We start from the raw sequence: 16,354 nt of genomic DNA on the forward strand, positions 1-16,354 counted from the left end.
TCTTTCGCTTGGGCAATGGTTTTGGGGATTTCGGAGAGATAATCATGTTATATATGTCTTTCGGGACTCGTAGTATGCTATATGCAACACCGTAGTCTCCGTAGTTCCTTAGGGTAAGAAGCACAACGAATGCATTAATAGTGCAGATGTGTCTTATGAATATCTCCAAGTGTTTAGCAATAGCTCGATACAGTGGAAATACAATTACACCAAGGCATCTTTCACGCCTCTGATTGGTTTCTATGTCCTTAGCGCATGAAATCCGAGAAAGCCGTGTTCTCCATGAACCCCTCGAAATTCTTCAACTCCGTCGAATGAAGGCCGCTATTCCCGAGTTCCCGAATTCCCAAACATGCCACAGCTGAATTCCACTTTCTTATTGCCTGCATTCATTATCGAAGTATAATCCCGTTGGGACCTGCACAACATGCCCGGGGATTCCGGAGCAAGTGGGCCGACTCCACATTTCATTCCGAGCCACGTCGCGGATGTCCACTCAAAAGCGCTACACAAGCATATTGATCGAAAGAGGCGCTATCAAAAGCCGAGAGTTGTATTCTCGTGCACGTTCTGTAGGACGAGAAAGTCAAGTGCCAAGTATCTGCACCACTCTGCACGCATGTACTGACCATGTTTGGTAGGCTGAAATGCAATCGTCAGTATCCTTGCGACAACTGTATCAAGCGCAACCAGGGCCCGGTCTGTCATTATGATACGGAACGTGTGAACTTGTCCAATTCCACCAAAGATCTCCATGATCGACTGAAGTTTTTAGAAGAGAAGGTTCAACGGCTGGAACGACAATCAACGCCTGACGCCGATTCTGGTGGGAGAAGCTCCATCCGCGATGTCCGGGAGCGATCCTCCCATGTGCCTGGGGTCATATTTTCGGGCCACGGTGGTACGCAATATGTTAACTCTGGTCATTGGAGGGCGATTTTGAGTGAGGTTCGTGGTTTTTCTTCTCGTCTTTTGCAAACTGTGCTAACCCCTGCAGATTGAGGGAATTGGAAAGAACGGTGGTCATGCGGCAGTCGCAGACCCTATCGATGTTGTGGAACGAAGCAATAGAGGCCCAGAGTTACTGTTGGGTATGTCTGCTTCCACAGACATCAAGATATTGCTCAATGCTACGCCACCGCGGAATACAGCGGACGCGCTGGTAGCGCAATACTTCAAGTCGGGTGAAACTTCATTGAGTAGGACTATCTATTACTGCTAAATCAACCCTTGCTGACCTATCTCCAGTATTCATTCACACACCAAATTTTTACAAGGAGGTAAGCCCTCTATGCCTCTGTTGGCAATAGATGAAGCTGACTGCCCTAGTACGAGGAATTCTGGGCGGATCCGCTGAACGTTTCCATTCCTTGGCTCGCCATTTTGTATGGCGTCCTCGCCTGTGGATTGTGGATGCAATGCCAGACAAATCCACGCAGCTCGTCCTTTCAAGACACAAGATCCTGTGTTTTATATCACACACACTGTGCGATATGCCTCACCAGCTGTAACTACACCATCCCCGGTCGATACAAGCCTGAGGCTTTGGTGATGTACCTGGACAATGAGTATCTTCAGAACCCGACCGCAAAATCAGGCAATTCCATTCTTGTCGCGTGTGCAGTACGCTTAGCAGTCCTAATGGGGTACCACCGCGACTCTCGACACTACCCTCACATCTCTGTGTTCGAAGGGGAAATGCGCCGTCGCTTATGGCTGTTCCTCCGAGTCACGGACTCGGTCTTATCACGGCAATATGGACTTCCAACCGTGATTCAGAAAGGGCATGGGGATACAGCACTACCCCTTAACCTACTCGATCAAGATTTTGGGCCCAATACTCGAGTGTTGCCCCCTCCGGGTCCTGAAACAGAAAGTACCCCAATTGCGAAGACTCTTTCGATCGAACGGATCGTGACGGTGGCTGGAGAGATTCTCCAAGCAACGTCCTCCATGGAACCTCTTTCCTACGATAAGACAATAGAGTTGAACGCTAAGATCGACGAAGTGAGGAGCCGCCTTTCCCCAGCTTTCCAAATGCAGCCCCCTTCTTTATCGACATCTGGCATCAACACCGAGGACGTGCGAGAGGTGGATATTACACTTCAGCGTTGCGGTACTGAGATGGCCATCCAGGTTGCGCGTTGCATTCTACACAGACAATATTTACTTCGTGCGAGATCAGAAACCCGATATGACCAGTTTCGGTGGGCTTGCCTCGACGCTGCACGGCAAATCCTAGATTATCAACAGGAGCTGTTTCAGCACATTTTGGTGCGAGCAAAGCAGCACAACAGGGTTTGGTTCCCTCTCTCACATATCATCTCTGATTGTTTGACTGCAGCTATGGTGGTATCCCTTGATATTCTTTGCCGGTTACAGGCACAGCATCCTGTTGATCGAGGCTTGATTGACCTACTACAGGGATTGCATCAGGCGTGCAAAACTTCGCAATCTACATTCGTCCAAGCGTCAAGAGCGGAGGGAATACTTGCAGCAATGCTGGAGTTACTTGGTTCGAAGTGGCCGCAAGAGTGTAGGATTGAGTTCGGAAGTCCTGACGGGGCATTCCCGTACGAGCCTGTGACTCGTGCAGAGACAGAGGAGTTTCCAATGGGTCTAGTATATGACGTACTGGGAGGGTCGGAGTTTGACTGGGTACATTCCCTCCGCCTACTTTGGTTTGCTGATAGCTAGACTAACTAGCCTTGGGTATTATGGGATTTCGAAATGCAGGAGCTGAACAACTCGACAATGTCAGGATTCTGTGTCACGTAGGTGATATGTCCGGATCTATAAGTGTGTATATAGCCAGGAATTGTCCATCCCCATCAGAGTCCCGTCGAGCAAAGCGGTCCGTAGTTCTTATGTGGCAAGAATTTCTGATACCAGGCCTTGCTGCCCACGCACGTCGGACAATAAAAGAAATCCTCCGGATCATACTTCTTTTTGATCATTGTCAAGGGGATATAATGTGTGCCATAGAAGTCCGTCGCCCAGAGCGGGTCATTCCGGTCCGCCTGTGATCATCAGTAAACACTCATTCTAGGGGCAAGGGAAACAGGTCATTTGGGGACCAATAAAAGACTCACCTCATTCAAATAACTCCCCATAAAGGGAGTCAGCCTCCGCATAGCCCAGTTCTTCTTGTACGAGATGTCGGTTTTTACGGCCTTCGCAGTCTCCTCATCTGCGTCGTTTGACCACCCCCTCGACACGACTTCCACCATATACGCGGATCGCCAGGCCGGGTTAAGTCCTGAGAGCGGGTCGTGCTTGAAAACCTGACCTCCGCCATTTAGCTCAATGCTCATGATTGTCGATTCGTCGTGGGTTCCGGCCACAACGCCAATCATTTCACGCAAGGCCGTGCGGTCTGCGGTTAGGGCCTTCTTATCAAACATGCGAGATGTCAAGGCCGAGTTGGCGCTGCCTCCAGAGATCTGCGCGCCAGACATGGCATTGTAGTAAGTTGGGTAGCTGGGGAATTCGAACCAGGTAACCGTGATGAAGAGGGAAGTGCCGTTGTATTTCTTCAATGTCTTGAGAACCGCCTCGAATGACGTCTTTGCTACAGAGGGCGAAACACCCATTGCTGCAATGGCATGCACATAGCCGACCGTTGAGTTGCCAAAGAACGGGGTGGGACTGTTAATCGACCAGGTGCCGTAGCCGGAGAATCCGGCGTCTGAGATATGTGGGTACGCAGCGTGGATATCGGTCACTGCTTCCAGCAGAGAGTCGAGATTGTCTGACAAAGGCGAGATGGTGAGGGATTGAGCCACTACCGGCTTCGATGGGTAGGCTTTGACAGTGGCTGAGGTGACGATGCCGTAAGTTCCGGCCCCTCCACCGCGAATGGCAAAGTACAGGTCCGAGTTCTGGCACGGACTAGCAGTGACGGTGGTGCCGTTGGCTAGGAGCACTTGGGCTTCGAGGATCTGGTCGGCTGCGAGTCCGTAGTCACGACTTGCTGGCGAGTGTCCGCCTCCTTGGATGTAGCCACCGATGCAACCAACAGTCTGTTTCTCTCCGTGTTATCAATATATTCTGACAAACTCAGGTCTATTAAATCATTGCGAAAGTATCACTTACCGGATCACCTCCACCAACAACCGTTAGGTTGCGTGGAAACGCGAGTTTGTAAACGTCATCCCAGATATAGCCCCCGGCAATTGTTATCGCTGTGCCATTCCATTTCGACTTTTTGCATGTTTGGGACGGCGTATACGTGTCTTGGATTAAGATCCCTTTATACATGTACTTAATCCACACCTGCAGTGCGCCGTATCCCTCCGACCTACGGTGTCAAGTCAGAGATATCGCCAAGAGAGGCCGAAAGAGAACAAACTCACTTGCCCAAAAGATCATGTCCCGTGTTCCTCACCACAAACCGAACATTATTCTCCCTTGCAAACTTCATTCCCGTTACTAGCTCATCCACTTCCGTCGCATTGATCGTATATACAGGTGCCGGGCCAAGGGTACAGTTCCCAGGCTTCTCCCCAGCGCTCAAATCGACCGGCGGACACGGATCATCTGTCGGGTAGACATACCCGATAGGCTCGAGAGACTGGAATGTAGAATTGTACCATCGCGCCTGGACAGAGGCGCATTCTTCCTCGTTGTAGTAGGCTCCAGGGTAGCATGATATCGCCGGCGGGGTGTTGCGGACCAACTTGCCGGATACTGAAGCATTCAAGGCATTCCATATATCCAGGGATGGCCAGCATGAGTCTCCTGGGGTCTTTGGGGCATGAATTATTGAATTGTTGTTATAAAGGGGGCCAGGACTAGCTTACGCATTTGCAGGATCCGGGGAAGGACGCTGAGCTCAGCCCGATTAGGGCGAGCAGGTGGAGGAGGATCTTGGTCATTGCGTTGGATCAGCGACAGTCATGGCTTCTCCATACACCGTCAGTGGAATCATGAGACAGCTGGAAGATATGCAGTTTCCGGAGAATTACACGATTACTTATTCATTTGCGCGGGCGAAACCCAGCGATTAATGATGGAATCAAACTCCTCGCTTGGAGGCCAGGCGGGCTTAATCTCCAGCCCAGATATTAAATGCATGTTAACATATATTAGTTTTTCAACCGTCTCCTTGGCAGATTGGAAAAGGGCGATTTCACCCGGCGCTTCCGGATCGTTAACCGATGGGGCGAAAGCAGCTTTAGCGTTATGCACTGAGAGGGAGACCAGGCACCGCAGTTGCAGCCGGATGACTCCGCCAGGTCGTTTTGAAAATCCTTTGTCGGGCGGCTTTCATAACGAGTGGTGAGAACGCTTGGCAGGGTGTCATTTGTGTTAACTTCAAAAAGCAAGTGGATATTAGTGCCTAGTCTCGGGGTCTAGTTGCTGGGGGGGAGATCCGTGGCCCACATGGTTGGACCAATTAGCAATTGGGCGTCCTTGTTGTTATCATTGACGGGACGAGGGGATGCCTGTTGACATTTTCGGAGAATTCTGTTGATGATATCGGGGGTGAAAGACCTGGAGACGAGGTTATTCACGAGACTTGAGGCCAAAGTATTCTCACCTCACCCCGTGACCCCCAAACCCTAAGTCGAACCGGGGCGAAAAAGAACTTTCAGGACAAACACGAAGGAGAGCCAAGAAATACAGGATAGAATAGAGAACGCTGTCAGATTTTAGCGTCCAATCTAATGCAGCCCATCATGCCACCCAACCAATCCAGCTCTGTACACCCCCATCTCATCCGTTGGGGCAATGATTGTGAAACGCCCCCATCGCCCGTCGAGCAGTAATAGCTCGGTCTTGGATCGCGTGGATTGCAATCCACCCATGCGTTCGAAGGCCTCTGGAAGCACGCATCTGCAGCATCTCGGAACCGATGGATGCGCCATAGACCATGCTGCCATGTCAGCACAGTAAAATCGAGTCCTGCGCCCGAGAGTCCCTCTTCCTCTTGTTTTCTCTTCGTGTCTTCTCACGATATCTAACCTCGTCATGCCACGACACCCTGTCGATCTCTGCTCGACTTAACCGATGCACACATTATGAGTAGCACCGACTCTCCCCAGGGCGTCGCTAGTCATCTTCCCGCCCGGGGTCTCATCGCAGTGACCTGGGTCGGCGTCGCTCTGGGTATCTTGCTTGCGAGCACGCGCATCGTAATTCGGATGCGACGCATGAACCGGCTGCTAGCAGACGACTACTTCGTGCTTCTTGCGCTGGCGTTCCTCATCACGAACGCGGCCCTTCAGACGATCCAGGCGCCACATCTCTACTATACAGCGTTGACGCCGACCGGGCCGGAGATCGACTACCATGGCAATCAATACGTGCGGTACGAGTTTGCAATCATTGGGTTATTTTGGTCGGTGCTGTGGAGCATTAAGGGCTCGTTTCTGGCGTTGTTCTGGATGCTCACGGAGGGCCTTCCGAGGTATCGCTGGGCGTGCTGTGGTGTTGGGACGTTTGCGACGGCCGCGTATACGGTGTGTTGGTTGTTGTCAGCGTTGAATTGTCATCCGCCGCAGGATTATTTTCATTTTGGTGGGTGTGCATATAAACGTGTGCTTTGAGGATAATTGCAGGTCCACGGGCTAACTATAATGGGCACAGGGGAATGCAGCAAACAGAACGATCAACACAGCGCGTTCATCACCATCTGCTTCAGTACAACGGTAGATATCATCACCGACATCATGAGTACAACCCCCGACACCACCCTTTCCATCATGTACACAGAAGCGTAACTAACGCGAAGGGGATGGAAAGTCATGGCGATCGGACTCAGCATCATCTGGAACACAGGCATCACTAGACGCCAGAAACTCGGCTTCGGAGTCGTCTTCAGTCTCGGTCTCATAATCATCGCAGCAGCTATCGTGCGCGCCGTCCTAATCAGCGGCAAAGCGTACTCTGACATCGCGGGTGTCGCGATCTGGAGTGTCACTGAGTCATCTATTTGTACGTCCTTCCGTTCCCCTGCCGTCTGTAGCCAAGTAAACACCGATACTGATAACCCAACGAACATAAAGCAATAATAGTTGGCTGTCTCCCACCTTTCAAGATCTTCGTCTCTAGCGACTCCGGGTCCTCGGTGCGGTACACATCGCGATATAGCCGGAGTGGAGGCTCGAAGCGAAAGTCCCTAAGACCATCCAGCTGGTCTGATGTGCCGCTTCCTTTGCCGCTACAGGAACGCCAGGTCTATCGAAACCTGGACTACGAGCTACATGCTCGGGATACAAACATTACGGGCGGGAAGCAGGCGCAGTTAGAGGGAAAAGAGGTTTCTGAGTCAAGAGGAAGTGTTTCGGATGATGACAGACCTGGGGAGATTAGAATGGTGAAAGAATTTGTAAGTTGCTTCCTATTAATCTTATGAGGCGCTGTTCTCAAAGGTGACAGACGCTAACGCGTGGTATAGAGCCTGGTAACTACGTCGTGAACGAATTCTATTTCTTGTCTAATAAGAGGTTGTCGTGGGTTGGAGTTTAGAAAGGATGGTCTGCAGAAGCTTACTGTATAATATTATTATTGGGATTGTGGTCTTGCTTTTAATGAGCGATTTCTCTGGCATGCTGCGTTATACCCTAGTTAGAATTTGCGGTTGCTTTTTATCATAATAAATGTCCACTCATTTTTCGGTCCTGGTGCGTTTTTAAGGTAATTTCACTATTAAGGGCCGCAACTCGTCTTGAGCACATAATCTGTTAGTAAAGATAATCATGATGAAAGTACGGCAAGTATAAGGTAGTGACTGGGCGGAAGTGATTGTACCGGTTCTGATCAGGACCTGGTTTTCTTTGGATAACCGGTCTGTAATTTCACGCGGTGTAGGGTCGCTATTCAGCAGATACCATGAGTCGTATCCAGAGCCGGCCGAGAGATGATCCAATGCGGGCGACCTTCGTGTAGATACGGTCTGGTGGCAAATTTAGCCATGAGGCCAGGGAGAGATGCTGCCGACTATGAGGAAGGAGCCTGAAGTTTGGTGAGGGCAACTTCACTGCGAGAAAGATGCTCAATTTGCTGAAGATGTAATAGGCGCGTGTAGTCGGTAGGCAGAATATAAACAAGTGGTCTTTCATGCAATGGGCTCTATTTCCAGCGGGTCTTCGCCTCTGATACTGCGCCACCACTCACTCTGCCGTACAAGCTCTCCGTCTTCACCCCCTAAGAGAGACCAGTACTTCTTGAGAAACCATACTTTTGCTTCCCAGCTGCGGTTGTCCCAAGGAGTACCGGTTGATGTATATCCGGTGGAGGCATTTCGGTCCCTTCTCCCGAGGCCTGCTCCTCCCCAACATACTAAGCCGGTGAGGAGATCGCGGAGAAATCCATCTTCGTCCACCTCTTGTTGACGCAGAATGAGATTCTTTCGCAGCGTTCGGAATGGAAGGACATCGATATATGGAGGATGCTCAACAGTAATTTGTTCACTACTTGGCCTCAAGTCTGGCTTGAGAGTTTTGAATATCCTCTGCACTGTGGAGATCATGTTGTCCTTGGCCGCGTTATCCGCGCACGTTCTCATCGACCGATAGAAGGGCGAGGGGCTTTCCTCGGCACACACCATCTCCTCAGTAAGGCCAACATGCAGTCTAAGCGTATCCATCGCTGCCAATGTGCACATCGTGTCTAAACGGAGATGGTTGGCATATAAATCTGGTGCGGGGGCGAGCGATCCGACCCTGAGTATCCTAACCTCAGTAGGGCCGTTGGTTCCGGGCCAACACGTTTGGACCTGGAAATGTGGGCCAGAGCAATTGCATTCAACAGTGGTAGTCGTCCAGGATTGATCAAGGCCGGTCTGTTCTTTATCATGAACGAGAGCTGACGGGTCGACATACGTCGGAGAAACACTCGGTGCCAAAACGGAAGGCTCGGGTGACAGTACTTGCTTCGTGGGGTCCGAGACCACAAGCGATGATGATGAGAAATGTGTTGTTTGATCGCAGGTTGCAGAATTCCAGGCGCTTAGTGATGAAAGAGTATTGTCCGAAAATATCGAGTGTGCTGTCGCAGGGTCCCAGATATTCAGGTAGTTTGATGCCGTATCGACAGACTGGGAAAAGGCAAGCTGGCAGTCTTTGGGAGTGGCCGTCAATGGGTAGGAATTCGATATGTCCGATCCATCATAACCCGAGTTCGGTGCGGATTGGATTGTATCGCTCGTCGGAGATTTCTGCGCCAGCGATGCTGCAAGCGTTTCGAGGGATTCCATTCGTTCGCGAAGCTTCTCACCTGGAGGCGAACAGAGTCTTAGTCCTCTCTCCGCAGACGATCGCGCAAATCGCCCGTTCATGTGTGACTTTCAGTGTACTCACGGTATTTGCGTTGTGCACGAATGTTCTGTTGACGCCTTTTCTCGGGGTCACGGCGAACGGGTTTCCGTTTCTCCTTCTTTGTACTTTCGCTTTGCGCATCATTTTGGGTTGTGTCTCGTGGCATCACGTACTCTGTATAGGGTTTCCTCTCGTCCAGATGGCTGCAGAGACAAAAGATGGGGAAAGTGTGGAGCAAGCGGCGGATGCCTCCACTCGATGCCTAAATGCCTGTCTCCAGCGGACGACTGCGACCGACTGCGCTGTCTTGGCGTTGATCACGTGCTCATGCGCTGTGTCCTGAGGCCACCAAGACTCGTGTTTCCTCATTTGGTCAAGCGGCATCCTACTGTGTACTCGCCAGGGCCATAAAGGAACTTGTTGAATTTTGCCACTGCACTAAAAAGGGTCAACCCTTACTTAGTAAGGGCTTATTCTAGTGCATATCTACCGCGGCCACAGAACTCCTTTCCTGGTCATTCGATACTGTCCAACTGATGGTAGGTATAAGTTCACTCAGATCGGGTTCATGCTGATTGAGTACCTACTAAAACCGTGTATCGAGGAAAAGGCAGTTGTTATATTGATGATCGCAGGGATTAGAAAAGACAATGTATGGGCTTTACTACGAGATCGCAGTTTCTATTTTATTAGATTGAGCCCCCTTCCCCCCTTTCAAAGAACTATTGGAAAATAGGAGCAAGCCCAATATGCACTACCGAGAGAATGTTATTAAATCCCCAGTATCCTGAAATTTACTCAGATAGCACCTTCAAGTTGGCGAAGGCTCTAAAACCCTGGGCTTGCAATTACATCGATAAATAAATAGCGGAACCGTTAAACCGGGAGTAGAGAAGTGGCACAAACCGAAGATATTCTGCAATTGCGTTGGTCATGCAATAAAGCATACCAAAGTAGTGCCGTCTCAATAGCTGGACTGCTGCCGACCTCTCAGTTTGGCACCCCAGCGCCAAAGTATGCCAGTCGCGGGCAGCGCGATGCCAATTGATAAAAACGCCAACAAGCTGTTCCCCCACCCATATCCGAGCGCGTCGTATAGGCTATTAGAGAATAATGGGAACGCGAATGCTAGTAAGCTCCTTAACACCTGAGTTGCAGCCGATGCCGAACTGACGTGCTCGGGGTAAGAATCCATAACATATGCATGCAGTGTTGTGTCAAATATTTGCATACCGAGGGATAACAAGGCTGCGCGGATGTCGACAACAACCCAAAAAAGGTGATATTGCGCGGCCCAACCATAGAGAAGAAAGCCGATCGGTGTAAACAGAGCTCCGGGGAGTAAAAGTGGTATACGAAGCTCAGGTACTTGGGTTTTGCCAGTAATACTGGGCAGTCGGTGATAGGCATAATCCATGAGAGGACCGCAGAGCTGAGAGCCGACGATCTCACCAGTGCAGATAGCTATATAGTGAAGTCCGGATATTTCGACCGATTCACCATACGCTGCAATATGAAGAGCGGAAAAGGAACTCAGGGCGAAGTATAGTAGGCCGTAATCAATACCCTCAAGAATAGCCTGCATTTGAATAGTTGGATGGAATGCCAGCAAACGCAAGGGACGAGATAAGCTATGACCTAGTTTGCCAAGGGTTGAAAGACCTGCTTCGCGTATCCCAATTGCCGCGTGGTAGCGCAAATCGCCTGTATCTTTGCGCAATTTCTCGGCTCGGCAACGGAGAAGAAGTGGTGCATAGCTCTCGTGGAATAACAGCGAAGAGAAGAGTTCGAGGGTGAGTTGGAGAATAGCTGTTGACCAGAACATCCATCTCCAAGTGGAATATTTAACAATAAAACCACTGACAATTGGTCCAACAGCCGATCCTGTTAAGGGAATAAGTAAATATAGACTGAGTGACTGTCCTCTCTGCTCCGCTGACCACACATCTCCTAGCACGCCGTATCCTAAACTGTACACCGCACTAGCACCAAATCCGGCGAGAAGACGAGCGGATATGAGTAGACCCTTAGAATGGGTAAAACCGCAAACAAAATTCCAGATTAGAAACCAAATATTTGTTATGTGGAAATTTGATTTTCTTCCATAGATTTCGGATAAGGGGCCGATAAGGAGTGGTCCAAACGCTGTCGCTAAAAGGTAGACAGATAATGCCATGTTAGACTCGGTAATAGACATATGCAACTCTTCTGCCATAGTACTAATTGCCGGCGCCATCATCTGCGGATTGCTCATCAGTACACCGCGCCTCGTGCAATCTTGGAATGGATCATACCGTTGACATCATGATGCGGACAAATCCCGTGCCAGAGACGGCCGCGGTGACTCCCCATTTTCGCTTCTTGGTCCAATTAAAGGGGTTCTAGGCATCATTCTGGCCGAAGGTGACAAGAAATGCCTCGTCCCAAGAAGCTTCTCCACTACCAGAGACATTCTTGTTGTGGGAGAGACCTTTCTCCAGATCGCCTTTTGCCACATCTGTGCCATCTCCGACATTCTCTATGTCGGCTTCCTCGACTCTTTGACCTTCTTGATCTGTCTCTTTTCTCTCCATGTCCATTCCCCGTGTTGTTGAAAAGTCCAGGCGCGGGGGGGGAAAGAAAAAAAAGGTGACGAACTGGAAGGAAAGATAGAGGCACGGAAAAAATCTCACCAAGTCACACCCATGCCGCTCAAAGGTTACAGAGGAGCAAACAGTGTCTCGGGGATTAGCGTCTTATGCAGCTCCGAGCACGGATGAGGCGGGCTCCGGAGACTCAGTTCTTTGGTGGGCTGACATTCTTGTCGTGATTAGCCGGCATTTGCAACCGATTTACTTGGTGCAACTCGACTGCGTAAACAAAGAAAGAGTCTGGGGTCAGTATTGGTTACGGAGGGCTTATCAGTGAACCCCTGATTGATATGATTGATACGGGTCTTGACCGCCCCACTGATCCCCGCTAATGGCTTATGTCCGACGGCTTATGCACCTCGGACATCTGGATCCGATGTTTACAGTAAACCAGCCGTCATTAACCCAACATTCAAAATGACCGAACATCCTTTGTGAGTGTTCAAGCACCCCTGCCTGCTAGCCCAGTCGGTGTCCTTCTCTTTGACTTAGCGAACAAACAATATGGCCGGGATCCCCCCAGTTCGGATATGACCCTGAGATAGGCTGCGGCAGCATCCGCGAAAATCCAAATCCGCTCCGCATCCGCTCCGCAGATTGCGGATATGGATATGATTCTGACATCCAACTATCCGCGCGGATTGGATGCGGATTTAGGCTTCAAAAAGTTGGATATCCGCGGATATCCAGCGGATTTGAAAACAATACAAACATGCCAAGTCTCGTGATCTGATTCGACATGCACATCTTATGCAGATTTTAAGATAATATTCTGTATGACCCGCGTTATGTATTATCGAATTAATTACATATTCGTGATACAAATATTATTTCTAATGATATATCGCATTAGTTCACTCTTCAACTGCTCCATTCAGCATATTATATAGTTATATTATGGCTTGTCTATCTCGAATTCGTCTGGTAGTCGTGGTTTCTTTCGAATTCTTCTTGTTCGGATCTGTGTATCATTAAATGCCGTTTCCTCGAACAGGACACTATCTTCCAGATCTAAACTATTCACCGGCCGCTTTGAGGAGCGAGAGATCGTCAGTTCATTTATATTATTATCAGAAATCTTTTATTGATTTTCTTCTTGTAATTTTTTTTGATATCCTTCCTCTTCACTGTCACTAATCGGTTCTATAAACTCAAGTGATGGTGGAGATAGACGGCTTTGATCAAGCATAGCAGCTTCACTAAATGAGAGATATTCTTTAATTATTTCAATCTCTGCCTGTTTCAGCTCAAATTTAGATGAAAAGTGATGAAACATTAGACCCTTGATTGTGTCTGGCTTCAGCTGTCCACGGCGATAATGACAGATATCACGAACACAATTGAATAAACGCTCTACTTTTACTTCACTGGCAGGAATTGAGAGAATATCTCGTGCAATTCTGACAAGCACTGGGAATTCCTGCTCATGTTCTTTTCAGTAAACACGTGGATTTCTCTTACTGAGCCCTAATTTTTTATTAGATGCAGTAGACAGATTAAATCAATAAGTAATTCACCTTTCGATAGATATCGTGTAATCTCATCTTGCTGGCCATCAAATTCGTCGGTAAGGAGTGTATTTTGTTGCGAGTCACAAAGTATTGCAAGTTCTTCATTCTCTATATCATTAATCTTCTTTGAAGTATCTGGTTGGTGAGCTTTTCTCTGAGCTTGTTTCTGATAAACTATAAATTCATTTCAAAATGTGTTTTGATATTGTTTCATGAAATCAATCTCATCACCTCTCCAATCCTCATTATCAAAGTATCGTAGTTTCTTTGATGGGTATAGAATTGTTGTCAATGCACAGATTGTATCATATGCACTATCATCAGTTTCACTGTAATATTTAGAGAGCTTTTTTTGTGCCAGTTGAAGTGCCTGAAGCATGTTTTTCTTTCAGTATACACGCTTATTCCTTAACTTCTTTTCAGCCTCTTCCAGGTGGGTAAAGAATCTGTTATAAATGCTAAAGACGTGGTGTATTGTGCAGTCTCTAGTCTTTGATAAGACATTGGTAAAGTCAAAAAAAGATTTGGTAATTAACAGAAGATATTCAACCTGACGCCATTCCTCATTATTAAGCTTAAACTGGATATATTGATTTGTAGTGCAATACTCATCAAGGTAAGATTGAAACTTCCGTGCATGGGAAAGCATCAAGAAAGTTGAGTTCCAGCGCGTGCGTATATCTTGAATTGGAACAATCTTTGGCTCCTTTTTTTGTAATCCTAGGAATGTCTTACGGCGCTGTGGGCTTGCATTGATAAATACAGCAACCCTTCGGATCTGTAGTAGTGATTAGTTAAATTCATTAGAAGAGAATCGAATTAAAGAAACCTTTTTAAGGATAGTTACAATTGAACGAGCAAAACACTTTGTCTGTAGATCGAAATTTTGTTCATTTGACTACTCTGATTTGGCTTCATCATTCTCGGATGCGGTCTTTAGCTTTTCAAGGAGCTTTTGTAGACAGAGCTGAATTACATGAGCAATACAGGGTACTCGAAAGACAGAGGTATCATATTGGAGAAGGGACTGGACTGTCTTCTGGATACCATTCATCATGATATTGTTGTTTGTAGCATTATCAATTGTGATTGATAACACTCGGTCGGCAATTCTATGGTATTGTAGAATCTAAACAACAATATTACTCAGATTATTGCCAGTATGTGATCCGTGGAGATGCTCAAACCCAAGTAGTACTTCATGATAGTTCCAATCTTGATCAATGAAATATTCAGTGATTGCCATAAATGCTTGTTTAAATGGAGATGTCCAGCAATCAAACGCAATTGAGATTCGGCATTTATCTAGCAATTTATTGAGTATCTTTTGTTGCTGAACTTTCATTGATGTATCAAGAAGTCGTTGTATTGTTCGGGCAGAGGGAATATTGAGCTTTGATTCCGCGATTTGAGAGTAATTAAGAAGACTTCAGAAACTAGCATGTTCAATGATTTGAAATGGAAGCCGGGCAGTAGTTATGAATTCAAGAATCTTTTGTTGAAAGATTGACTGATTGAATGAAGAAGATATCTGCGCATGCGGCTAACGATATGTGAAGTAAAAGTAAGGTTTATTAGTTTAGAGAGCTTAGGTCAGAGGGAAAGACAAATCATATTCTGTAGAAGTTGATCAATGTTCTGCTTCTTTGAGTCTGAAGGCTTCGCACATGTAATGCTTTTCAAATGTATCTTCATTGGAGACGTCTTTGCCCGACGATGACTTGGATGAACAAGAACAGCCTGGCAGCGCTTACACATTACCTTAGGCTCATCAGTCTTCTCATGTGCGACTTGATCAAAGCAATTTTAAACATTAGATGTTTTTTGCTTGCTTTGCCATTGAATTGATTTCTGTAAGTCTTTTTTTTTATTAAATTCTGTCTTTAGTCACCACTCAACAAAACTCTTCCGGGAGCTTTCCATATTAGGGTCAATTAGGTTGTCGTTAAAGAGGATTCAATGCTTTTGGAGATGCTTGTCGACACGACGAAGTGATTTTGGGGCACGAACAGTAAAACGAGGTTGTATAGGTGGGAGAGAGTGTTCAGAAAAGGAAGTTATAGTCTGATCTGTTTGGCTTGAGAAGTCAAGGAAGTCATTTGATTGTAGAATATCTGGATCAAGAAAAGACTCAGCATGTTGAAATATTGGGTATTGACTTTCTGAGTATTGGGATCGAGGCATAGTGATAAGGTAAGGGAGGAAGTAAGATATAGAGTATAACTGGAGAAATAGGAAAGGCAGAATTTGAATACTTACTGAAGTGATCAGGGTAGAAAGATCTGGGGGATGCTCAACTATTAGGTGTAGCTTGCGCGACCGTGATCTGAACGCGACTAGAATATAAAATATTGATATATCACATTTCTCATTTGAGTATAGATAATGACCAATAAGGTAGTCGAGCAGGGTATTCTATTTAGGTTTTTGATTGGATTAGAAGATTTATTACGTTTCTATGTCGATATTTGTTGGATGTCTGTTGGATGTTTGTTGGATATCTGTTGGATATCTGTTGGATATCTGTTGGATATCTGTTGGATATTTGTTGGATATTCGCGGATATCCAACTATTATTCACATTTGAGCAAATTCAAAATCATCAAGTCCAACAATTTCAATAAATATATCATGTTCTCACTATATTTTTATATTGTAATCTACTAATAAAATTGCATTTTCTAATTCTTTAAGCTCTAAAGATTCTATATCTAGGAATATTTAGTTTGATTATAGTAAATTCGGCGTAATGTTTTTTTATGGTCTTCTTTCATAGAATCTTCACTAATGTTCACTCACCAAAATATACATTTTTCATAGCAATCAAAATAACGACAACCATCACACCGATAAATCAAAAATACAACCATTCAGTATATCGTTTGGGAGTTAAAATATCACATATAGCTAGGAGAATATAATCTCTTCTTGAATTTATTTATATTTCATA

General features: G+C 46.9%; 4 protein-coding genes across 4 annotated transcripts; 2 read left to right on the forward strand and 2 right to left on the reverse strand.

Moving 5' to 3' along the window:
* Positions 1-630: 630 nt before the first annotated feature.
* LDX57_001506 (fungal specific transcription factor domain-containing protein) lies at positions 631-2,242 on the forward strand (the record flags this gene model as incomplete). The annotated part of the gene is made up of 6 exons (XM_046083151.1): positions 631-948; positions 998-1,199; positions 1,249-1,280; positions 1,330-1,385; positions 1,506-2,091; positions 2,186-2,242. 6 exons carry the CDS (start codon positions 631-633, stop codon positions 2,240-2,242), a joined length of 1,251 nt encoding a protein of 416 aa, XP_045939108.1.
* Positions 2,243-2,831: 589 nt separating this feature from the next.
* On the reverse strand, positions 2,832-4,877 carry LDX57_001507 (isoamyl alcohol oxidase; the record flags this gene model as incomplete). The annotated part of the gene is made up of 5 exons (XM_046083152.1): positions 2,832-3,020; positions 3,093-4,022; positions 4,096-4,300; positions 4,356-4,747; positions 4,803-4,877. 5 exons carry the CDS (start codon positions 4,875-4,877, stop codon positions 2,832-2,834), a joined length of 1,791 nt encoding a protein of 596 aa, XP_045939109.1.
* Positions 4,878-6,023: 1,146 nt separating this feature from the next.
* Positions 6,024-7,423, forward strand: LDX57_001508 (uncharacterized protein; the record flags this gene model as incomplete). Its single annotated transcript, XM_046083153.1, has 5 exons — positions 6,024-6,522; positions 6,592-6,678; positions 6,748-6,939; positions 7,011-7,333; positions 7,403-7,423. The coding sequence occupies 5 exons, from the start codon at positions 6,024-6,026 to the stop codon at positions 7,421-7,423; spliced, it is 1,122 nt and encodes a 373-aa protein (XP_045939110.1).
* A 639-nt stretch (positions 7,424-8,062) lies between these two features.
* Positions 8,063-9,429, reverse strand: LDX57_001509 (bZIP transcription factor; the record flags this gene model as incomplete). Its single annotated transcript, XM_046083154.1, has 2 exons — positions 8,063-9,222; positions 9,306-9,429. 2 exons carry the CDS (start codon positions 9,427-9,429, stop codon positions 8,063-8,065), a joined length of 1,284 nt encoding a protein of 427 aa, XP_045939111.1.
* Positions 9,430-16,354: the final 6,925 nt, after the last annotated feature.

This window comes from Aspergillus melleus (assembly GCF_016097325.1).
Source record: "Aspergillus melleus strain CBS 546.65 chromosome Unknown contig1, whole genome shotgun sequence".
In the NCBI taxonomy this organism is placed as follows: Eukaryota; Fungi; Ascomycota; class Eurotiomycetes; order Eurotiales; family Aspergillaceae; genus Aspergillus; species Aspergillus melleus.